Source organism: Ylistrum balloti, unplaced genomic scaffold (genome assembly GCF_031769215.1).
Source record: "Ylistrum balloti isolate Yb309-2 unplaced genomic scaffold, AGI_CSIRO_Ybal_v1 Utg369754, whole genome shotgun sequence".
Classification (NCBI taxonomy): domain Eukaryota; kingdom Metazoa; phylum Mollusca; class Bivalvia; order Pectinida; family Pectinidae; genus Ylistrum; species Ylistrum balloti.
In genome coordinates this window covers 1,380,857-1,405,403 of record NW_026781956.1, presented here as the reverse complement: position 1 = coordinate 1,405,403, position 24,547 = coordinate 1,380,857, and the positions used below count along the sequence as shown (strand labels likewise).

Below are 24,547 nucleotides of genomic sequence, written 5' to 3'. Positions count from 1 at the left end.
GCCTGTGTACTTGTCCAATACCAAATAAAAGAGAAACGTTTTGACAGTTGTCTCTTTTTTCAAATCAATCTGACGAGGATGTAAAATGAAGTTTATTTTGTGTGGTGATGAGATGAAGAAGTCCAAATGCTGTTTGGGTGTTGAAGGTTTATTGAGATGTAGTCTACGGAGAGATGGAACACTCACATGCCTTCAGGAACCGATACATACTGGCTAGAAAGGTGGTCATATTTATACTAGCCATGTTAATTAACTGATAAAGTAAAATTACACATTAGCTAACAGGTAAACAAGGATTGAATAATACATGAGTTATTGACATGGTGTTACACATATAAATCGCAATAGATCCGACTGTTTACAACAATATAAGGTTACACTGACCTTCACAAAGGCTACTTAGATAGGTCTCGGGTAATGACAGAACCAGGGAACAAATTAATACATGATCAACAACAACAGAAAAATTAACTAACATGTTAACATATAATAGTTCATTTGTACTCTTAATTAAATAGAAAATTAAAGGAAAAATTGACACTGGAAGGAAAGAAGACACCACGCTTTAAGTCATTGTGTCCCTTGGACCATGCGGAATGTGAAATTAAGTCTCTTTAAAATAGAGTACGATAACAGAATGTTTAAAAACAATAAGGCTAATATCTTGGATGATTATGACTAGTAAGTTAAAACTCTTCTAAAATAGTTACATGTAAAAGAGATGAATTCACAGTGTTTCATATCACAGTTAACTAAACAATTACAGTATATAGTATCACAGATGAAATGTACCCAATGACATAGATGAATGATCTTATCAGTTGTAAGAAAAGTATTGATATGTCAATTAAATATACACTGTACAACACATTGAACATTTTTATGCGTCACATCATATTTAAAACACAACAAAAGTCTATAAAGCAAATTAAATAAACTTTGAGAAACTTTATAAAGCAGTAATGTAAATCCTGCAGAAACCAACACGGATCATAAAAAATTAAAAAATAGATATATATATATATAATGTAATATATCAAAAGTAGATATATGAAAATTGAGCAATATCTGGATTTATACCATAATAACAAAACATTGTGTTGACCATATACCATACAAAACTGAACTGTCCTACTTTTTTCATTTTTGATTTGAGCTGCGGTTTATTTGCATTGCCCTGAATATTTCATGATAAATCAGGGTCTATGTGTTAATGAACATGTTACAGTGCGTTGTGACAGAATACATTACTGTGCATGGTGGCGTCTTTGTCTCAGAATATGTTACGATACATGGTGATCTCTGTTTAAGAGTAAGTTACAATGCACGGTAGTACCTGATCAGAGACTATGCTACAAAACATTGAGGCTTCATTGTCTCAGAATATGTTACAGTAAATGGTGATCTCTGTTTTGGAATGTTACATTAAAGGATGGTGTCAGGTCTCAGAATATGTTACAGTAAATGGTGATCTCTGTTTTGGAATGTTACATTGAAGGGTGGTGTCAGGTCTCAGAATATGTTAGGGTGAGGAGTGATCTCTGTTTTGGAATGTTACATTGAAGGGTGGTGTCAGGTCTCGGAATATGTTACAGTAAATGGTGATCTCTGTTTTGGAATGTTACATTAAAGGATGGTGTCAGGTCTCAGAATATGTTAGGGTGAGGAGTGATCTCTGTTTTGGAATGTTACATTGAAGGGTGGTGTCAGGTCTCAGAATATGTTACAGTAAATGGTGATCTCTGTTTCAGTATATGTTATGATACAGGGTGATCTCTGTTCAGAATGTTATGCTGAATGGTGCTGTCTGTCCTCAGATTCTGTTTCAGTATGTGTTATGATATAGGGTGATCTCTGTTCAGAATGTTATGCTGAATGGTGCTGTCTGTCCTCAGATTCTGTTTCAGTATATGTTATGATACAGGGTGATCTCTGCTCAGAATGTTACGCTGAATGGTGCTGTCTGTCCTTAGATTATGATATTGTATGTGGAGGTTTTGTTGTCTGAAGCTGTGTTACTATACATCATGGTCTCTGTGTCTCAGAATATGTTATTGTACATCACATATTGGGTTTCACATGGATATTAAAATTGTACAAAAAGACACAAATGAAAAACATGATTTTATATAAATTTGTTTAAGATAGAGCCAACAATGAATGAAACTGCATCATACAGCTGTTTCAACCCTCTAGGACTCCTCAGTGATGTTGATAGCATAAACATTAAAACGAGGAAACGACTGAGGAAATTTCAAAGTGATTGAAAGAAAGAGACTGAAAGTGAGGAAAGTGCTTTAGGACTCCTGAATATACTTCTGTATAAGGTGGTTTTCATGTTTTATGGGTGTGATACACAAGGTACAAGTGTTTTTGTAAATTAAAACCATAAACTCTTACTTATTGCATTGTTCTGTAGAAGTATACTTACAATTAGAGATTGTCATTTAAAAAAATATTGTCATAATATCTTGTAAAAACATGTTATAAAATAAATAAAAACATACAATAAAAAACTAAACAGTTCAAGTCATACAGTTATTGATCAATGTATATTGTGTATTATACAGATACTATAAACTACTTGTCAGTTCTGTCAATATTACAGATCTACAGATTGAATGTATTTTACATGTTTGATATGAAACTGTATGTTAACATCATAAACATTGACCATGAGAAAAAAAGTCGTCCGTTTTCAACTGGTGACAAATCCCTTTGGTTCACACCTTTGCAAACAATAGGTTCAACTAAAACAGAGAACATCAAGGTTTTTTGTGCATTTACCAAGTATTCTGCCAGAGAAAACAACAGAGAACAGAAATCAGAAGTTGGGAACCTTTCTGAAGGTATTTGTAAGAAAATATAATTCTAAATTTACTCCTGTTTTAAGAGTACAAACATAAGAATGCTTGTGTCTGTACAACAGATTGCAATCGTTCGGGAAATGCCAAACCCTAGCATTCCAAACAAAGGCATGTATACGATTTAGAAAATAAACCAAAATCCATGCATCTCCATCAAACGAGCATATATGATCAGAAAATGCACGGAAATCCATGCATCCCGAACACAGGAGTGTAGACAATTGGGAAATAAACCAAAATCCATGCATCCCAAACAAAGGAACATATATGATTTAAAAAATTTATAGGAGACACACATGTGAATAGCACCTTTTAATAATATTGAGTTAAACAGAGGTGTTAATGGTTGGGTAAGGCTAACCCTTGGCATCCTCTACAAAGGAGAATGAATAGTCACCAGGAATTTTCCAGATATTGATTATGTTACAGTATCACACATGTTTTGCTTGCTGGTTTGCCTTGCTGAGGGATGTCTTGTCTTGAAGAGGGGGTAGTTTTGACCTCTACAGCCATGCTTATCGGAAGGGAGAAAGTTGCAGGAGTTGGAGTGTTTGGGACAGAATTGACCTGTGAAGAAGACAGCTTTGGTTCATTGAAGTTCCTAGAGGAAGAGTTTGACTGGTCCTTGTGTTGTTCTGTGATCTCCTGTGTAGCCGTATGAACAGTTGATGCAATGGGTGCTAATTTACCACCACCAATTCTTGAATGTGAAATGTCTGTGGTCAGTGCTCCCTGTGTTTCTGCATCAGACAGAGGGATGGTGGGTAACTTTCTGTATCTCTTTTCAACACTGTCAACACCTGAGTCATTAGGTGTCCCCTGTAAGGTGATGTCTAAATCAGTCTCAGAAGAGTCTTTGGCCTTAGACTTTTTGTGGCTCTTCTTGCGTTTTTTCTTTGGTTTCTCTCCCTCTTTCTTTTGAGATACATCCAGAATCTTTGCAGAGACTTGACTGGTGGTTGCATCTTCCTGAACCTCCTGAGTGAATTGTCTAACAGCTTGATCTTCCTGAACCTTCTCAGCAGGTTGTCTAACAGCTTGATCTTCCTGAACCTTCTCAGCAGGTTGTTTAACAGCTTGGTGTTCCTGAACCTTCTCAGCAGGTTGTTTAACAGCTTGGTGTTCCTGAGCCTTCTCAGCAGGTTGTTTAACAGCTTGGTGTTCCTGAACCTTCTCAGCAGGTTGTTTAACAGCTTGGTCTTCCCGAACCTTCTCAGCAGGTTGTTTAACAGCTTGGTCTTGTTGAATTTCCTTATTTGCTTGTTTAATCGCTTCCTTGTCTATAGTTGAAGAACTTTGCTGCGACAGGGTCATCTGGGTGTATCTCTCAACTTCAGCCACATCTCCAGCTGCAAAGTGATGCGAAAAAATCAAAGAACACTTCATCATATTCTTTAATCTTACAATTAAAGTATATAAATCTTTAAAGCTGAATTGAAAAGAAGTTCTTATATCACGATGTGTCAGAAAAGTTTTTAGAAAAATTTTGACAAAAGCCTTGATGTCAAGGCCAGTCTGTATGTGGTCAAACCTCTTGTCTAGATCACAGCCTGTATGTGACAATGCCTCTTGTCTATACCACAGTCTGCATGTGACCAGGCCTCTTGTCTAGACCACAGTCTGTATATGACAATGCCTCTTGTCTATACCACAGTTTGCATGTGACCAGGCCTTTCCTGTCTTAGACCACAGTCTGTATGTGACCAGGCCTTTCCTGTCTTAGACCACAGTCTGTATGTGACCATGCCCTTCCTGTCTTAGACCACAGTCTGTATGTGACCAAGCCCTTCCTGTCTTAGACCACAGTCTGTATGTGACCAAGCCCTTCCTGTCTTAGACCACAGTCTGTATGTGACCAAGCCCTTCCTGTCTTAGACCATAGTCTGTATGTGACCAAGCCCTTCCTGTCTTAGACCACAGTCTGTATGTGATTAAGCCTTCTGGTCTGATACTACAACACTTTCTATAACCCAGTCTGTTTGAACCAAGCCTCTTGTCTTAGACCACAGTCTGTATGTGACCAAGCCCTTCTTGTCTTAGACCACAGTCTGTATGTGACCAAGTCCTTCCTGTCTTCGACCACAGTCTGTATATGACCAGGCCTTTCCTGTCTTAGACCACAGTCTGTATGTGATTAAGCCTTCTGGTCTGATACTACAACACTTTCTATAACCCAGTCTGTTTGAACCAAGCCTCTTGTCTTAGACCACAGTCTGTATGTGACCAAGCCCTTCCTGTCTTAGACCACAGTCTGTATGTGACCAGGCCTTTCCTGTCTTAGACCACAGTCTGTATGTGACCAGGCCTTTCCTGTCTTAGACCACAGTCTGTATGTGATTAAGCCTTCTGGTCTGATACTACAACACTTTCTATAACCCAGTCTGTTTGAACCAAGCCTCTTGTCTTAGACCACAGTCTGTTTGAACCAAGCCTCTTGTCTTAGACAACAGTCTGTATGTGACCAAGTCCTTCCTGTCTTAGACCATAGTCTGTATGTGACCAAGCCCTTCCTGTCTTAGACCACAGTCTGTATGTGACCATGCCCTTGCTGTCTTAGACCACAGTCTGTTTGAACCAAGCCTCTTGTCTTAGACCACAGTCTGTATGTGACCAAGTCCTTCCTGTCTTAGACCATAGTCTGTATGTGACCAAGCCCTTCCTGTCTTAGACCACAGTCTGTATGTGACCATGCCCTTGCTGTCTTAGACCACAGTCTGTATGTGACCAAGCCCTTCCTGTCTTAGACCACAGTCTGTATGTGACCAAGCCCTTCCTGTCTTAGACCACAGTCTGTATGTGACCAAGCCCTTCCTGTCTTAGACCATAGTCTGTATGTGACCAAGCCCTTCCTGTCTTAGACCACAGTCTGTATGTGACCAAGCCCTTCCTGTCTTAGACCACAGTCTGTATGTGACCAAGCCCTTCCTGTCTTAGACCACAGTCTGTATGTGACCAAGCCCTTCCTGTCTTAGACCACAGTCTGTATGTGACCAAGCCCTTCCTGTCTTAGACCACAGTCTGTATGTGACCATGCCCTTGCTGTCTTAGACCACAGTCTGCATGTGACCAGGCCTTTCCTGTCTTAGACCACAGTCTGCATGTGACCAGGCCTTTCCTGTCTTAGACCACAGTCTGCATGTGACCAGGCCTTTCCTGTCTTAGACCACAGTCTGTATGTGACCAGGCCTTTCCTGTCTTAGACCACAGTCTGTATGTGACCAAGCCCTTCCTGTCTTAGACCACAGTTTGTATGTGACCAAGCCCTTCCTGTCTTAGACAAAGTCTGTATGTGACCAAGCCCTTCCTGTCTTAGACCACAGTCTGTATGTGACCATGCCTCTTGTCTTAGACCACAGTCTGTTTGAACCAAGCCTATTGTCTTAGACCACAGTCTGTATGTGACCAAGCCCTTCCTGTCTTAGACCACAGTCTGTATGTGACCAAGCCCTTCCTGTCTTAGACCACAGTCTGTATGTGACCATACCTCTTGTCTTAGACCACAGTCTGTATGTGACCAAGCCCTTCCTGTCTTAGACCACAGTCTGTATGTGACCAAGCCCTTCCTGTCTTAGACCACAGTCTGTATGTGACCATACCTCTTGTCTTAGACCACAGTCTGTATGTGACCTTTTTTGTCTGATATTACAGTACTAAAAAGCTTACCGTTTCCATGAAATGTCCTTTTCTGTAGAGCAGTTGGTTTAAAAGTGATTTTAAGGTTCTGTGGGAGCCTGAGAGCCTCCATCATGGCCTCAACCCAGACCTGGTTTGTGGACATCTGCTTGACTTCAGTCACACTGTCACTTAATACAGATACCTTCAGTTTATCAATGTGCTCCTCACAAAGCCAGCTTGTCTTTCCACTTGGTAAACGACACCTTCAAATCAAATTCACTCTGTGGAATTATTTGTTGTTGTGACAAAGAGAAAACTTGGCAATCTAAAAATGACTGATTTCCTTCCTGCTTAAATATACTGATCAGTCATTCATGATGTCATACAGAAAATTAAGTTTAAATCATCATACCTTTTCAGTTGTCCTTTCTGTAATTTTGAATCCATGTCGAACACCTTCTGACGGAGCAGCTGGTAACTTGTTTCAAAGGTGTGCCCACCTTTCACAGTCAGCTAAGGACACAGCAAACAAAGTAATGTGATGAGAGTTCACTAGCATCATCTCAGTTACATTCTCGGTTTTCTTCAATAAAAGTCTGCGTATAGGCTAGTCATCCCACTTCAATAGTGAATGTTACCTCCTGTGTATTACATAAGCACCCCTCTCCTACAGTAAAACCTACCTCCTGTGTATTACATAATCACCCCTCTCCTACAGTAAAACCTACCTCCTGTGTATTACATAATCACCCCTCTCCTACAGTAAAACCTTCCTCCTGTGTATTACATAATCACCCCTCTCCTACAGTAAAACCTTCCTCCTGTGTATTACATAATCACCCCTCTCCTACAGTAAAACCTACCTCCTGTGTATAACATAATCACCCCTCTCCTACAGTAAAACCTACCTCCTGTGTATAACATAATCACCCCTCTCCTACAGTAAAACCTTCCTCCTGTGTATTACATAATCACCCCTCTCCTACAGTAAAACCTACCTCCTGTGTATAACATAATCACCCCTCTCCTACAGTAAAACCTACCTCCTGTGTATTACATAATCACCTCCTGTCCTACAGTAAAACCTACCCCTCTCCTAAAAGTAAAACCTACCTCCTGTGTATTACATAATCACCCCTCTCCTACAGTAAAACCTACCTCCTGTGTATAACATAATCACCCCTCTCCTACAGTAAAACCTACCTCCTGTGTATAACATAATCACCCCTCTCCTACAGTAAAACCTACCTCCTGTGTATAACATAATCACCCCTCTCCTACAGTAAAACCTACCTCCTGTGTATAACATAATCACCCCTCTCCTACAGTAAAACCTACCTCCTGTGTATAACATAATCACCCCTCTCCTACAGTAAAACCTACCTCCTGTGTATAACATAAGCACCCCTCTCCTACAGTAAAACCTACCTCCTGTGTATAACATAATCACCCCTCTCCTACAGTAAACCTACCTCCTGTGTATTACATAATCACCCCTCTCCTACAGTAAAACCTACCTCCTGTGTATGACATAATCACCCCTCTCCTACAGTAAAACCTACCTCCTGTGTATTACATAATCACCCCTCTCCTACAGTAAAACCTACCTCCTGTGTATTACATAATCACCCCTCTCCTACAGTAAAACCTACCTCCTGTGTATTACATAATCACCCCTCTCCTACAGTAAAACCTACCTCCTGTGTATAACATAATCACCCCTCTCCTACAGTAAAACCTACCTCCTGTGTATAACATAATCACCCCTCTCCTACAGTAAAACCTTCCTCCTGTGTACAGCGTAATCACCCCTCTCCTACAGTAAAACCTTCCACCTGTGTATTACATAATCACCCCTCTCCTACAGTAAAACCTACCTCCTGTGTATAACATAATCACCCCTCTCCTACAGTAAAACCTACCTCCTGTGTATAATAATCACCCCTAATCCTACCTCCTGTGTATAACATAATCACCCCTCTCCTACAGTAAAACCTACCTCCTGTGTATAACATAATCACCCCTCTCCTACCTCTCCTACAGTAAAACCTACCTCCTGTATAACATAATCACCTTCTCCTACAGTAAAACCTACCTCCTGTGTATTACATAATCCTGTGTATAACATAATCACCCTTCTCCTACAGTAAAACCCCACCCCTCTCCTACAGTAAAACCTACCTCCTGTGTATAACATAATCACCCCTCTCCTACAGTAAAACCTACCTCCTGTGTAATTACCCTTCTCCTACATAAACCACCCCTCTCCTACAGTAAAACCTACCTCCTGTGTATAACATAATCACCCCTCTCCTACAGTAAAACCTTCCTCCTGTGTACAGCGTAATCACCCCTCTCCTACAGTAAAACCTTCCTCCTGTGTATTACATAATCACCCCTCTCCTACAGTAAAACCTACCTCCTGTGTATAACATAATCACCCCTCTCCTACAGTAAAACCTTCCTCCTGTGTATAACATAACCACCCCTCTCCTACAGTAAAACCTACCTCCTGTGTATAACATAATCACCCCTCTCCTACAGTAAAACCTTCTACCTCCTGTGTATATAACATAATCATCCCCTCTCCTACAGTAAAACCTATCCTGTGTATAACATAATCCCCTCTCCTACAGTAAAACCTACCTCAAGTGTATAAAAAAATCACCCCTCTCCTACAGTAAAACCTACCTCCTGTGTATAACATAATTACCCCTCTCCTACAGTAAAACCTACCTCCTGTGTATAACATAATCACCCCTCTCCTACAGTAAAACCTACCTCCTGTGTATAACATAATCACCCCTCTCCTACAGTAAAACCTACCTCCTGTATATAACATAATTATCCTTTTCTACAGTAAAACCTACCTCCTGTGTATAACATAACCACCCCTCTCCTACAGTAAAACCTTCCTCCTGTGTATAACATAATCACCCCTCTCCTACAGTAAAACCTACCTCCTGTGTATAACATAACCACCCCTCTCCTACAGTAAAACCTACCTCCTGTGTATAACATAATTACAAAACCTACCTCCTGTGTATAACATAATCACCCCTCTCCTACAGTAAAACCTACCTCCTGTGTATAACATAATCACCCCTCTCCTACAGTAAAACCTACCTCCTGTGTATAACATAATCACCCCTCTCCTACAGTAAAAACTACTTCCTGTGTATAACATAATTATCCTTTTCTACAGTAAAACCTACCTCCTGTATATAACATAATTATCCTTTTCTACAGTAAAACCTACCTCCTGTGTATAACATAATCATCCCTCTCCTACAGTAAAACCTACCTCCTGCGTATAACATAATTATCCTTTTCTACAGTAAAACCTACCTCCTGTGTATAACATAATCATCCCTCTCCTACAGTAAAAACTACTTCCTGCGTATAACCTAATTATCCTTTTCTACAGTAAAACCTACCTCCTGTATATAACATAATTATCCTTTTCTACAGTAAAACCTACCTCCTGTGTATAATCACCCCTCTCCTACAGTAAAACCTACCTATATTATAAAAACCTTTTCCTAATTATCCTTTTCTACAGTAAAACCTACCTCCTGTATATAACATAATTATCCTTTTCTACAGTAAAACCTACCTCCTGTGTATAACATAATCATCCCTCTCCTACAGTAAAAACTACTTCCTGCGTATAACCTAATTATCCTTTTCTACAGTAAAAACTACTTCCTGTGTATAACATAATTATCCTTTTCTACAGTAAAACCTACCTCCTGTATATAACATAATTATCCTTTTCTACAGTAAAACCTACCTCCTGTGTATAACCTAATTATCCTTTTCTACAGTAAAAACTACTTCCTGTGTATAACAGAATTATCTTTATCTACAGTAAGATCTACCTCATGTGTATATCCTTATAATCCCTTTTCACAATTAAACCTACCTCCTGTATATATTTAAGGTATTGCTGACCAACAACATCTGAGAAGAGATTGAGGACAAAGTCTGGGCTGTGTCTCATTACCAGAGTTATGTGAGCTAGGTAGGGAGCATATTCTTCTATATCCTCACCAATAAAGGTGGTCTCCAGCAGCAGAGGTTTACAGACTGAGTGCCACCCCTACATAAAAACAAATCATACACTTTACAAATATTGTATTGCAGAGGTTTACAGACTGAGTGCCACCCCTATACCAAATAAATACATTTTACAAATATTTTACTGTGGAGGTTTGCAGATTTGGTGCCACCCCTACACCAAACAAATACATTTTTACAAATATTTTACTGCCGAGGTTTACAGACTGAGTGCCACCCCTATATAAAAACAAATCATACACTTTACAAATATTTTACTGCCGAGGTTTACAGACTGAGTGCCACCCCTACACCAAATAAATCATACATTTTTACAAATATTTTACTGTGGAAGTTTGCAGATTGAGTGGCATTCATAAAAATAAAAGTCAAACATACACTCAAATAGAGGAAAGTATTAAACACATTCTTGGGAAAACAGGATTCTGGTATAACAGCAATTTGGTATTAGATCATATGGATACCTTTGATTATGCCATATCCTTCTTAAATTAAAAAAAAAATCTAACATTTACTGTTTCCCAAAAAGTGTACAATAGCATGATTTACCTGTTCACATTCACACAAAGTGTACACACAGTATCTTCGGGACTTGAAGTCATCCTCACTTGGTAACATTTTCTTTGCTTCTACAAGAATTTAGAGTTTTTAATAATTTTAATGTAATAACTGAATTAAAATTAAAAAGAAACAAAACATCATCCTTGACCTGAAACTCCTTGCAGTAATTAAACACTTTTTTTGAAGTTTTAAGAAATTTTAGTCCAGGAAAAATATTCAAAAGTATCAAATTGAAAAGTTCTTTTTCCATGCACAAGTATAGTTTCATGGTCTTCCATTGTCCCTAGTTACAAAAAAGTTTAAATAGTGCAGTTTTAGTTCTGCTAATTACAAGGTTTTGTCACAGAAATCATAGTTTCAAGTTCCTCATGCTAAAATATTTCAAATTACAAGTACCTTTCTTAATTGATAACCATATATTTTGATCTTCCATTGTGCTCACTAAAAATACAAAAACACAACCTGCAGCTGAAGAGAAGTTTTGGTTACATGGATTTTAATGTTGGGAAGTTTATTCTATAACTCCAGAAAAATATAGCTGCTTTCAAAAATTCCATTATATATATTATGTCTCTTCTGTGTGCCAAGTTATACATAGAAATAAGTGTATAGAGAGGATTTTTACTAACAGAAACCGTGATTCCTGTGTACCTATCATTTACAGAGGATATACTTAACCTAATGAACTTCCAGTTTTACCTTGTACCCCAGTATCCACTATATCCACTACAAACAGACGTGGGTAGCTAGCCATGTCATGTTTTAGAGCATAACTTGAAATCTGTCGTAGAAATTTCCTCTGAGCAAGCTCGTACATCTCCTACATAAACCAAAATATAAGTAAAATTGCTTTGTAATCTTTCTTTGGTGGGGATATCTGACATAAAAACTTTCTCTGGGCAAGGTCATGATTTCCCTATAACCAACATAGCTATAATACTGGGTCCATTCTGGTTGTAACTTTATACAATGTATTATGATAAATATTAATTTGATTTGCAATACATTCGCTGAACTACTAGTCTAAGGTGATTAAGAAATTTTGAAACAAGATCCAGCAGCCCTAATTTAAGTAAGTCTTGTTGGAAGGTTCTAAAACCAATATATGTACCTACTATATACTAGAGTTGTGGTGATATTCTTAAACTTCCTCATCAGAACAGATAGCATTCAGCACTTAGATAGGCATGTAATTAATATGGCAGGCATACAAAGATAAATATTACTGTAATTCTTAGTGTAAAGCTCATAAATAAAAAAAAATCTCTAATTCTGGGAACAGAAAGAGAAAAATAAAAAAATAACAAACACACAAACTGATACCATGAGTTTTGTGTAGAAATTTTTATAAAGTTTGTTCAGTTTTAAAGCAGAGCAGCCTGTACAAAATGATGTCCATGTTCCAGTACATCAACAAACAGCTGGAAAATGACACAAAGTTTATGGCAACTTTTAAGTGACACCAAAATTTAGTCATGACTAGATTGTTCTGTCCTGTTTCTACAGAGTTTAACATCCTTGCAACAGCCAAGGTCATATGAGGACAGGTATCAAGAGGGACACTAACAGTCAGGGTCTTATGTGACTTGGTGTACTAGGGTGACACCAATAGCCAGGGTTATATGAAGACGGGGGTGAAAAGGGACACCAACAGCCATGGGCATATGAAGACAGGCATCAAGAGGGACACCAACAGCCAGGGGCATATGAAGATGGGGGTCAAAAGGGACACCAATAGCAAGGGTCTTATGAAGACAGAGGTCAAAAGGGACACCAACAGCCAGGGGCATATGAGGACAGGCATCAAGAGGGACACCAACAGCCAGGGGCATATGAGGACAGGCATCAAGAGGGACACCAATAGCAAGGGGCATATGTGGTTTGGTGTACTAGGATGACATCAACAGCCAGGGTCATATGTGACTTGGTGTACTAGGGTGTCACCAACAGCCATTGGCATATGAAGATGGGGGGTTAAAAGGGACACCAACAGCCAGGGGCATATGAGGACAATCGTACCGGGAAGACACCAACAGCCAAGGTCATACGTGGCTAGGTGTACGAGGGTGATACCAACAGCAAGGGTCATATGTGACTTGGTGTACTAGGATGACACCAACAGCCAAGGTCATACGTGGCTAGGTGTACGAGGGTGATACCAACAGCCAGGGTCATATGTGGCTAGGTGTACTAGGGTGACACCATCAGCCAAGGTCATGTGTGGCTATGTGTACTAGGATTATACCAACAGCCAAGGTCATATGTGGCTTGGTGTACTAGGGTGACACCAACAGCCAAGGTCATATGTGGCTAGGTGTACTAGGGTGACACCAACAGCCAGGGTCATATGTGGCTTGGTGTAATAGGATGACACCACCAGCCAGGGTCATATGTGGCTTGGTGTATTAGGGTGACACCACCAGCCAGGGTCATATGTGGCTAGGTGTACTAGGATGACACCAACAGCCAGGGTCATATGTGGCTTGGTGTACTAGGGTGACACCAACAGCCAGGTGCATATATGGCTAGGTGTACTAGGATGACACCAACAGCCAGGGTCATATGTGGCTTGGTGTAATAGGGTGACACCACCAGCCAGGGGCATATATGGCTAGGTGTACTAGGATGACACCAACAGCCAGGGTCATATGTGGCTTGGTGTAATAGGGTGACACCACCAGCCAGGGGCATATGTGGCTAGGTGTACTAGGATGACACCAACAGCCAGGGTCATATGTGGCTTGGTGTACTAGGGTGACACCAACAGCCAGGGGCAGATGAGGCTAGGTGTACTAGGATGACACCAACAGCCAGGGTCATATATGGCTAGGTGTACTAGGATGACACCAACAGCCAGGGTCATATGTGGCTTGGTGTACGAGGGTGATACCAACAGCCAGGGTCATATGTGGCTTGGTGTAATAGGGTGACACCACCAGCCAGGGGCATATATGGCTAGGTGTACTAGGATGACACCAACAGCCAGGGTCATATGTGGCTTGGTGTAATAGGGTGACACCACCAGCCAGGGGCATATGTGGCTAGGTGTACTAGGGTGACACCAACAGCCAGGGTCATATATGGCTAGGTGTACTAGGATGACACCAACAGCCAGGGTCATATGTGGCTTGGTGTACGAGGGTGATACCAACAGCCAGGGGCATATGTGGCTTGGTGTACTAGGATGACACCAACAGCCAGGGGCAGATGAGGCTAGGTGTACTAGGATGACACCAACAGCCAGGGTCATATGTGGCTTGGTGTACTGGGACATCATTTGGAAAACAAAGCACAGAAAGGAAGAGCAGACAAGAAAAAAAATCAAAAGATCAAGATCCCACATGTCATGATGGAGGCAGCATATCTATTCTGCAGGAGGCACACGTTTAGTTACCTCCTATGATAATACAGTGGAATACAGTGGAATATGCTTGAGCTCTGCAATGTCCCCTTAACAGGAGATCTCAGAGAAAGCAGCCGCAAGTGATGCCCAACAGTGAGTCATGTGTTATGACATGCAGTGACATACAGCAGGCATATTCTCCTTCAGGGGTGGGTTAGGGTTCATGCCTGAAGCTTTGATACTAAGTGTCTACAACAGGTTCTTGGGTGAGGAAAGTGAAGGGGCAATTTATTAGAAATTATAAATGGTGTCAGGTAAGTAATTCGGTAAGTGACCTTGAATGATGTATTAGTTCTGTCTATGTCCTTTCTCCTATGCTTGTCTATCACCTCCATACTCTCAGGCAGCATATTTGACTTGACAAGTGTGAGCAAGTCTTGGCAGGCGTTTGGGTTAGGTCGTTGGAAGTCAATGACAGGGTATGACATGGAATTGAAGCCCACCTGAAACATGAAAACAGCTATCATATTTAGTCTAAATGACCACATTCCTGACTTCTTGTGACCTTAGTTCTTGTAATCCTAGTGAAGGCGACTATATTTCTAGTCACCATCGCATAGGTGACCTTACTTCTTGTTACTCTAATCCATTTGACTTTAATATAGATTTTGTATTGTTCTTATAACCTTGAACAAGAATATTTAATGCCAGTCACCTTCGCATAAATGACCACACTAAGTATAAGAAGGTTATACTGAGATACACTAAGTATCAGTCTGATATACTGAGATACACTAAGTATCAGTCTGACATACTGAGATACACTAAGTATCAGTCTGACATACTAAGATACACTAAGTATAAGTCTGACATACTGAGATACACTAAGTATAAGTCTGATATACTGAGATACACTAAGTATCAGTCTGATATACTGAGATACACTAAGTATAAGTCTGACATACTGAGATACACTAAGTATCAGTCTGACATACTGAGATACACTAAGTATCAGTCTGACATACTGAGATACACTAAGTATCAGTCTGACATACTGAGATACACTAAGTATCAGTCTGACATACTGAGATACACTAAGTATCAGTCTGACACACTAAGTATCAGTCTGACATACTGAGATACACTAAGTATCAGTCTGACACACTAAGTATCAGTCTGACATACTGAGATACACTAAGTATCAGTCTGACATACTGAGATACACTAAGTATCAGTCTGACACACTAAGTATAAGTCTGACATACTGAGATACACTAAGTATCAGTCTGACATACTGAGATACACTAAGTATCAGTCTGACATACTGAGATACACTGAGTATCAGTCTGATACACTAAGTATCAGTCTGACATACTGAGATACACTAAGTATAAGTCTGACATACTGAGATACACTAAGTATCAGTCTGACATACTGAGATACACTAAGTATAAGTCTGACATACTGAGATACACTAGGTATCAGTCTGACATACTGAGATACACTAGGTATCAGTCTGACATACTGAGATACACTAAGTATAAGTCTGACATACTGAGATACACTAAGTATCAGTCTGACATACTGAGATACACTAGGTATCAGTCTGACATACTGAGATACACTAAGTATCTGACATATGTCTGACATCAGTCTGACATACTGAGATACACTAAGTATCAGTCTGACATACTGAGATACACTAAGTATCAGTCTGATATACTGAGTATCAGTCTGATATACTGAGATACACTAAGTATCAGTCTGACATACTGAGATACACTAAGTATCAGTCTGACATACTGAGATACACTAAGTATCAGTCTGACATACTGAGATACACTAAGTATCAGTCTGACATACTGAGATACACTAGGTATCAGTCTGACATACTGAGATACACTAAGTATCAGTAGATACAGTCTAAGTATCATACATACTGAGATACACTAAGTATCAGTCTGACATACTGAGATACACTAAGTATCAGTCTGACATACTGAGATACACTAAGTATCAGTCTGATACACTAAGTATCAGTCTGACATACTGAGATACACTAAGTATCAGTCTGACATACTGAGATACACTAAGTATCAGTCTGACATACTGAGATACACTAAGTATCAGTCTGATATACTGAGATACACTAAGTATCAGTCTGACATACTGAGATACACTAAGTATCAGTCTGACATACTGAGATACACTAAGTATCAGTCTGACATTATGAGATACACTAAGTATCAGTCTGACATACTGAGATACACTAAGTATCAGTCTGACATACTGAGATACACTAAGTATCAGTATCAGTCTGACATACTGAGATGAGATACACTAAGTATCAGTCTGACATACTGAGATACACTAAGTATCAGTCTGACATACTGAGATACACTAGGTATCAGTCTGACATACTGAGATACACTAAGTAAAAGTCTGACATACTGAGATACACTAAGTATAAGTCTGACATACTGAGATACACTAAGTATCAGTCTGACATACTGAGATACACTAGGTATCAGTCTGACATACTGAGATACACTAAGTATCAGTCTGACATACTGAGATACACTAAGTATCAGTCTGACATACTGAGATACACTAAGTATCAGTCTGACATACTGAGATACACTAAGTATCAGTCTGACATACTGAGATACACTAAGTATAAGTCTGACATACTAAGATACACTAAGTATCAGTCTGACATACTGAGTATCAGTCTGACATACTGAGATACACTAAGTATCAGTCTGACATACTGAGATACACTAAGTATCAGTCTGACATACCTCTGAGCGTTTCCACTGTGTTCCAGTTCCAACAACAGCCACTACTACAGGCAGCTCCAGTTGAATGGCAAACCTTAGCTCCTTACAGCATATCTTTGATTGGGCATACTGGTCAGACACACAAGCGATTACTACCCGGGCCTCAGACAGACCCTGTGCTATCCTGTTTAATAACTGGTCATTCTGTGGAGTTAAGTATGAACTTTAGTAAACAAGCCTACAAATTAGAATGGACTGTGTACTCTATCATGGTTTTATATTAAAAGGTTCCCGACAAAAAAAATATAGGAGATCAATTTTTATTAAAACTACATGTATAAATCAAGTCCTGGTGAATGTTCATTTTAGGAAAACACCAGATCTTTAAAGCTTAATTGATTCCTAAAAAACAGTGTAGCAATATCATTCTTAAAAACAGCTCTAAATATGTATTCTTCACTTCAATACAAACAGACACAGTCTCACTATTCTGTATAACATGTTATTTACACTGACTACTAAGTGTCCTTGTTTATTTACACTGACTACACAGTGTCCTAGTTTATTTACACAGACTACACAGTGTCCTAGTTTATTTACACTGACTTCACAGTGTCCTAGTTTATTTACACTGACTACACAGTGTCCTAGTTTATTTTCACTGACTACACAGTGTCCTAGTTTATTTACACTGACCACAGTGTCCTAGTATATTAACACTGACCACACAGTGTCCTAGTTTATTTTCACTGACTTCTTAGTGTCCTAGTTTATTTACACTGACTACACAGTGTCCTAGTTTATTTACACTGACTACACAGTGTCCTAGTTTATTTACACTGACTACACAGTGTCCTAGTTTATTTACACTGACTACACAGTGTCCTAGTTTATTTTCACTGACTACACAGTGTCCTAGCTTATCTACACAGACTACACAGTGTCCTAGTTTATCTACACATACTACACAGTGTCCTAGTTTATTTACACTGACTACACAGTGTCCTAGTTTATTTTCACTGACTACACAGTGTCCTAGTTTATTTACACTGATTACACAGTGTCCTAGTTTATTTACACAGACTACAGTGTCCTAGTTTATTTACACAGACTACACAGTGTCCTAGTTTATTTACACTGACTACACAGTGTCCTAGTTTATTTTCACTGACTACACAGTGTCCTAGTTTATTTACACAGACTACACAGTGTCCTAGTTTATTTACGTAGACCACACAGTGTCCTAGTTTATTTACACTGACTACACAGTGTCCTAGTTTATTTACACTTACTACACAGTGTCCTAGCTTATCTACACAGACTACACAGTGTCCTAGTTTATCTACACATACTACACAGTGTACTAGTTTATTTACACTGACTACACAGTGTCCTAGTTTATTTACACTGACCACAGTGTCCTAGTATATTAACACTGACCACACAGTGTCCTAGTTTATTTTCACTGACTACTAAGTGTCCTAGTTTATTTACACTGACTACACAGTGTCCTAGTTTATTTACACTGACTACACAGTGTCCTAGTTTATTTACACTTACTACACAGTGTCCTAGTTTATTTACACTTACTACACAGTGTCCTAGTTTATCTACACAGACTACACAGTGTCCTAGTTTATCTACACTGACTACACAGTGTCCTAGTTTATTTACACTGACTACACAGTGTCCTAGTTTATTTTCACTGACTACACAGTGTCCTAGTTTATTTACACTGACTACACAGTGTCCTAGTTTATTTACACTGACTACACAGTGTCCTAGTTTATTTTCACTGACTACACAGTGTCCTAGTTTATTTACACTGACTACTAAGTGTCCTAGTTTATTTACACTGACTACACAGTGTCCTAGTTTATTTTCACAGACTACACAGTGTCCTAGTTTATTTACACTTACTACACAGTGTCCTAGCTTATCTTCACAGACTACACAGTGTCCTAGTTTATCTACACATACTACACAGTGTACTAGTTTATTTTCACTGACTACACAGTGTCCTAGTTTATTTACACTGACCACAGTGTCCTAGTATATTAACACTGACCACAGTGTCCTAGTTTATTTACACTGACTACACAGTGTCCTAGTTTATTTACACTGACTACACAGTGTCCTAGTTTATTTACACTGACTACACAGTGTCCTAGTTTATTTTCACTGACTACACAGTGTCCTAGTTTATTTACACTGACTACACAGTGTCCTAGTTTATCTACACTGACTACACAGTGTCCTAGTTTATTTACACTGACTACACAGTGTCCTAGTTTATTTACACTGACTACACAGTGTCCTAGTTTATTTACACTGACTACACAGTGTCCTAGTTTATTTACACTGACTACACAGTGTCCTAGTTTATTTACACTGACTACACAGTGTCCTAGTTTATTTACACTGACTACACAGTGTCCTAGTTTATCTACACAGACTACACAGTGTCCTAGTTTATTTACACTGACTACACAGTGTCCTAGTTTATTTACACTGACTACACAGTGTCCTAGTTTATTTACACTTACTACACAGTGTCCTAGTTTATCTACACAGACTACACAGTGTCCTAGTTTATCTACACAGACTACACAGTGTCCTAGTTTATTTTCACTGACTACACAGTGTCCTAGTTTATTTACACTGACTACACAGTGTCCTAGTTTATCTACACTGACTACACAGTGTCCTAGTTTATTTACACTGACTACACAGTGTCCTAGTTTATTTTACACAGTGTCCTAGTTTATTTTCTACACACAGTGTCCTAGTTTATTTACACTGACTACACAGTGTCCTAGTTTATTTATCTACACAGACTACACAGTGTCCTAGTTTATTTACACTGACTACACAGTGTCCTAGTTTATTTACACTGACTACACAGTGTCCTAGTTTATCTACACTGACTACACAGTGTCCTAGTTTATTTACACTGACTACACAGTGTCCTAGTTTATTTTCACAGACTACACAGTGTCCTAGTTTATTACTACACCTAGCTTATCTTCACTGTCCTAGTTTATCACACATACTACACAGTGTCCTAGTTTATTTACACTGACTACACAGTGTCCTAGTTTATTTACACTGACCACAGTGTCCTGTATATTAACTGACTGTCCTAGTTTATTTACACACACACAGTGTCCTAGTTTATTTTCACTGACTACACAGTGTCCTAGTTTATTTACACTGACTACACAGTGTCCTAGTTTATTTACACTGACTACACAGTGTCCTAGTTTATTTACACTGACTACACAGTGTCCTAGTTTATTTTCACTGACTACACAGTGTCCTAGTTTATTTACACTGACTACACAGTAAGTGTCCTAGTTTATTTACACTGACTACACAGTGTCCTAGTTTATTTTCACAGACTACACAATCTACACAGACTACACAGTGTCCTAGTTTATCTACACAGACTACACAGTGTCCTAGTTTATTTTCACTGACTACACAGTGTCCTAGTTTATCTACACTGACTACACAGTGTCCTAGTTTATTTACACTGACTACACAGTGTCCTAGTTTATTTTCACTGACTACAGTGTCCTAGTTTATTTACACTTACTACACAGTGTCCTAGTTTATCTACACAGACTACACAGTGTCCTAGTTTATCTACACAGACTACACAGTGTCCTAGTTTATTTACACTGACTACACAGTGTCCTAGTTTATCTACACTGACTACACAGTGTCCTAGTTTATTTACACTGACTACACAGTGTCCTAGACTACACAGTGTCCTAGTTTATCTACACAGACTACACTGTGTCCTAGTTTATTTACACTGACTAAACAGTGTCCTAGTTTATCTACACAGACTACACAGTGTCCTAGTTTATTCACACTGACTACACAGTGTCCTAGTTTATTTACACTGACTACACAGTGTCCTAGTTTATTTACACTGACTACACAGTGTCCTAGTTTATCTACACAGACTACACAGTGTCCTAGTTTATTTACACTTACTACACAGTGTCTTTGCTCATACTTACCACATTAACTTGATCAACATCTAACCAGCACTTGATGCCATTCTCCTCTAAATAGGACTTAAGTTGACGTGGATCCCCAAATCCGAGGGCTCCAGCTATCTCTCTGTAAGACAGTTATATATATGTGCAAACTATGAATTATGTTATTGTAAGTGCAACAAATTACACTTATATTCAAAATAACTATAACTTCCCCACATACCACAATTTTTTTAACATCCTCAGAGATTAAGATTTTAATGTATAGTTAATCGCTAATACTGCTTGAAATTTCTGATAATTCCAGAAATGAAAACTTGGAAGCTCACATAGAGTTACACATTGATAAAAAGATGATCATAAAACCCTCAACCTGTGCCAGACCCAATACAATCCTTTGTCTGAATTTTTGATGACACTCTACAGCCAACCTAGAGTTAGCCCAGGAGTAACTGATGAAGCAGGCACCAACAAAATCTCAATTATACCATCCTCTATCACACCATACTCACTTGGTGCCGCACTCTACAGCCAACCTAGAGTTAGCCCAGGAGTAACTGATGAAGCAAGCACCAACAGGCTCTGATTTAACTTGAGAGATTTGGTCATTTTTCTGCAGCGTGGCAAGCAATTCCCTCATCTTCGACTCATACATTGGCTTCTTTGAATTAATCATGTTTACAAACACCTGCAAAATAAACACAAACACTGTAAATAGGAACACCTGTTAACATACTGACATCTTCAGACACATTGTGGATCTCCAATCCCAACTCCTACATGATGTATCTCCATCACCCTCCCAACCCTACATCCTTGATTCCTATTTCCCAATCCTACCTTCTGGATCCCCATTCCCCAATCCTACATCCTCGGTCCCCATTCCCCAAGCCTACATCCTGTATCTCCATCACCCTCCCAATCCTTCATCCTCGATTCCTATTCCCAACCCTACATCCTCAATTCCTATTCCCCAATCCTGCATCATGGATCCCCATTCCCCACTCCTACCATCTCGATCTCCTTCACCCTCCCACTCCTACAATCTGGATCCCCATTCCCCAATTTTACATCCTGGATCCCCATTCTCCACTCCTTCATCCTTGATCCCCATTCCCCTATGCTTCAGCCTTGATCCCAATCACTCTCCCAACGGAACACTTTGGATCCAAATCCTCTATCTTTACACCATTGATCACCCAATTCCCCACCCCCTCCCCTCACATCATGGATCACAATCCCCCTACCACCATATCCTGGATCCCCATTTTCTACTCCCACATCATAAATCACCATTCCCCACAGTTACACCATTGACCACCATCCCCTACTCTCACATCATTGATAACCATCCCCTACTCTCACATCATTGACCACCATCCCCCATCCTCACATCATTGATCACCATCCCCTACTCTCACATCATTGATCACCATCCCCAACCATCACATCATTGATCACCATCCCCCTCCCTCACATCATTGATCACCATCCCCAACCCTCACATCATTGATCACCATCCCCTACTCTCACATCATTGATCACCATCCCCAACCCTCACAACATTGATCACCATCCCCCACCCTCACATCATTGATCACCATCCCCTACCCCACATCATTGATCACCATCCCCAACCCTCACATCATTGACCACCATCCCCCAACCTCTCATCATTGATCACCATCCCCTGACCCACATCATTGACCACCATCCCCAACCCTCACATCATTGACCACCATCCCCCACCCTCACATTATTGATCACCATCCCCCACCCTCACATCATTGATCACCATCCCCCACCCTCGCATCATTGACCACCATCCCCCATCCTTACATCATTGACTACCATCCCCTACCCCACATTTTGAATCAGCCTCTCACAGTGTGAACAGTGAACTTACCGATATTCATTTTTCAACTGACCCTCTGTCAAATACTTACCACATCAGCAGTGATGACGCCAAGAGAGGGACTCTTTTTCCAGTCAAAATTTTCGCCCAGTGCCACACAGATGGAGGGACGTTTCATGGTGCTGACAGCGTATTTGTACATGTCACAGCAGACCTCATTAGCAGCATAGTTATTGGAGACTAAGGCCAGAAATACAGATGAATGGACTAGTTGCTGGGCCATCTCCTCGCGAGAGGTCAGTGCATCACCCTCCGGAAAGTAACTGTAACAGCAGTTCTCATCCCATTGGAGACTTAATGACAATGTTTATGCATTAATGAAGTTACTATATAGTCACCTCATTTCTGTGACTATGACCTCGTATTCCCCTTACATAGAACATAATAGTTGTGCTAGTTAAAACACAAGAATAGTGAATCAATTCTGGTATTTCTACAATCCAAGCATCGTCGTTGAGGTATAATTTTTAAGCTGAATTATATCTATACAACTTACCAGGAAAATCCAGCTTTTTCAAGGTCAGCACAAATATCAGCTGGATGTATAACCTTTGACCTATCCCGTGGGGCATCTTTAGAGCAGTAGGAAATGAAGATGTCTGCCCACAGATAAAAAAAACACTGATACTAGATATCAACATTCATATCCCATATAAACAGTAAATCATAACATCTACATAATATCTATACTAATTAACATCACAGATCAATTTATCTACGTAATATCTATACTAATTAACATCACAGATCAATTTATCTATGTAAATCTATACTAGTTAACACAGATCAATTTATCTATGTAATATCTATACTAATTAACATCACAGATCAATTTATCTATGTAATATCTATACTAATTAACATCACAGATCAATTTATCTATGTAATATCTATACTAATTAACATCACAGATCAATTTATCTATGTAATATCTATACTAATTAACATCACAGATCAATTTATCTATGTAAATCTATACTAATTAACACACAGATCAATTTATCTATGTAATATCTATACTAATTAACATCACAGATCAATTTATCTATGTAATATCTATATTAATTAACATCACAGATCAATTTATCTATGTATATCTATACTTATTAACACAGATCAATTTATCTTTGTAATATCTATACTAATTAACATCACAGACCAATTTATCTATGTAAATCTATACTAATTAACATCACAGATCAATTTATCTACAAATAAATGATAATTAACACAGATCAATTTATCTATGTAACATCTAAAATTAACATCACAGTTGCCATTTCTTTTTGCATCTATAGCAAATTAACATCACTGATCAATTTATCTATGTAATCATCTGTTAGTTAACAAGAATGGTCAATTTATCTATGTAAATC

At 39.2% G+C, this 24,547-nt stretch overlaps 1 protein-coding gene across 1 annotated transcript in view; it reads right to left on the bottom strand.

Moving 5' to 3' along the window:
• Nucleotides 1-3,290: 3,290 nt before the first annotated feature.
• Nucleotides 3,291-24,547, bottom strand: part of LOC132543370 (uncharacterized) — an 81,474-nt gene continuing 60,217 nt past the window's right edge. Inside the window, exons 42-54 of the mRNA XM_060206862.1 lie at nt 23,668-23,770; nt 23,203-23,434; nt 21,769-21,944; nt 21,278-21,380; nt 17,268-17,450; nt 14,802-14,969; nt 11,823-11,943; nt 11,112-11,191; nt 10,408-10,584; nt 6,895-6,995; nt 6,531-6,745; nt 3,960-4,216; nt 3,291-3,836 (exon numbers count right to left, since the gene is read on the bottom strand). Of these exons, the coding sequence (XP_060062845.1) occupies nt 3,291-3,836; nt 3,960-4,216; nt 6,531-6,745; nt 6,895-6,995; nt 10,408-10,584; nt 11,112-11,191; nt 11,823-11,943; nt 14,802-14,969; nt 17,268-17,450; nt 21,278-21,380; nt 21,769-21,944; nt 23,203-23,434; nt 23,668-23,770 (2,462 nt within the window). The remainder of the gene's footprint in view (nt 3,837-3,959; nt 4,217-6,530; nt 6,746-6,894; nt 6,996-10,407; nt 10,585-11,111; nt 11,192-11,822; nt 11,944-14,801; nt 14,970-17,267; nt 17,451-21,277; nt 21,381-21,768; nt 21,945-23,202; nt 23,435-23,667; nt 23,771-24,547) is intronic.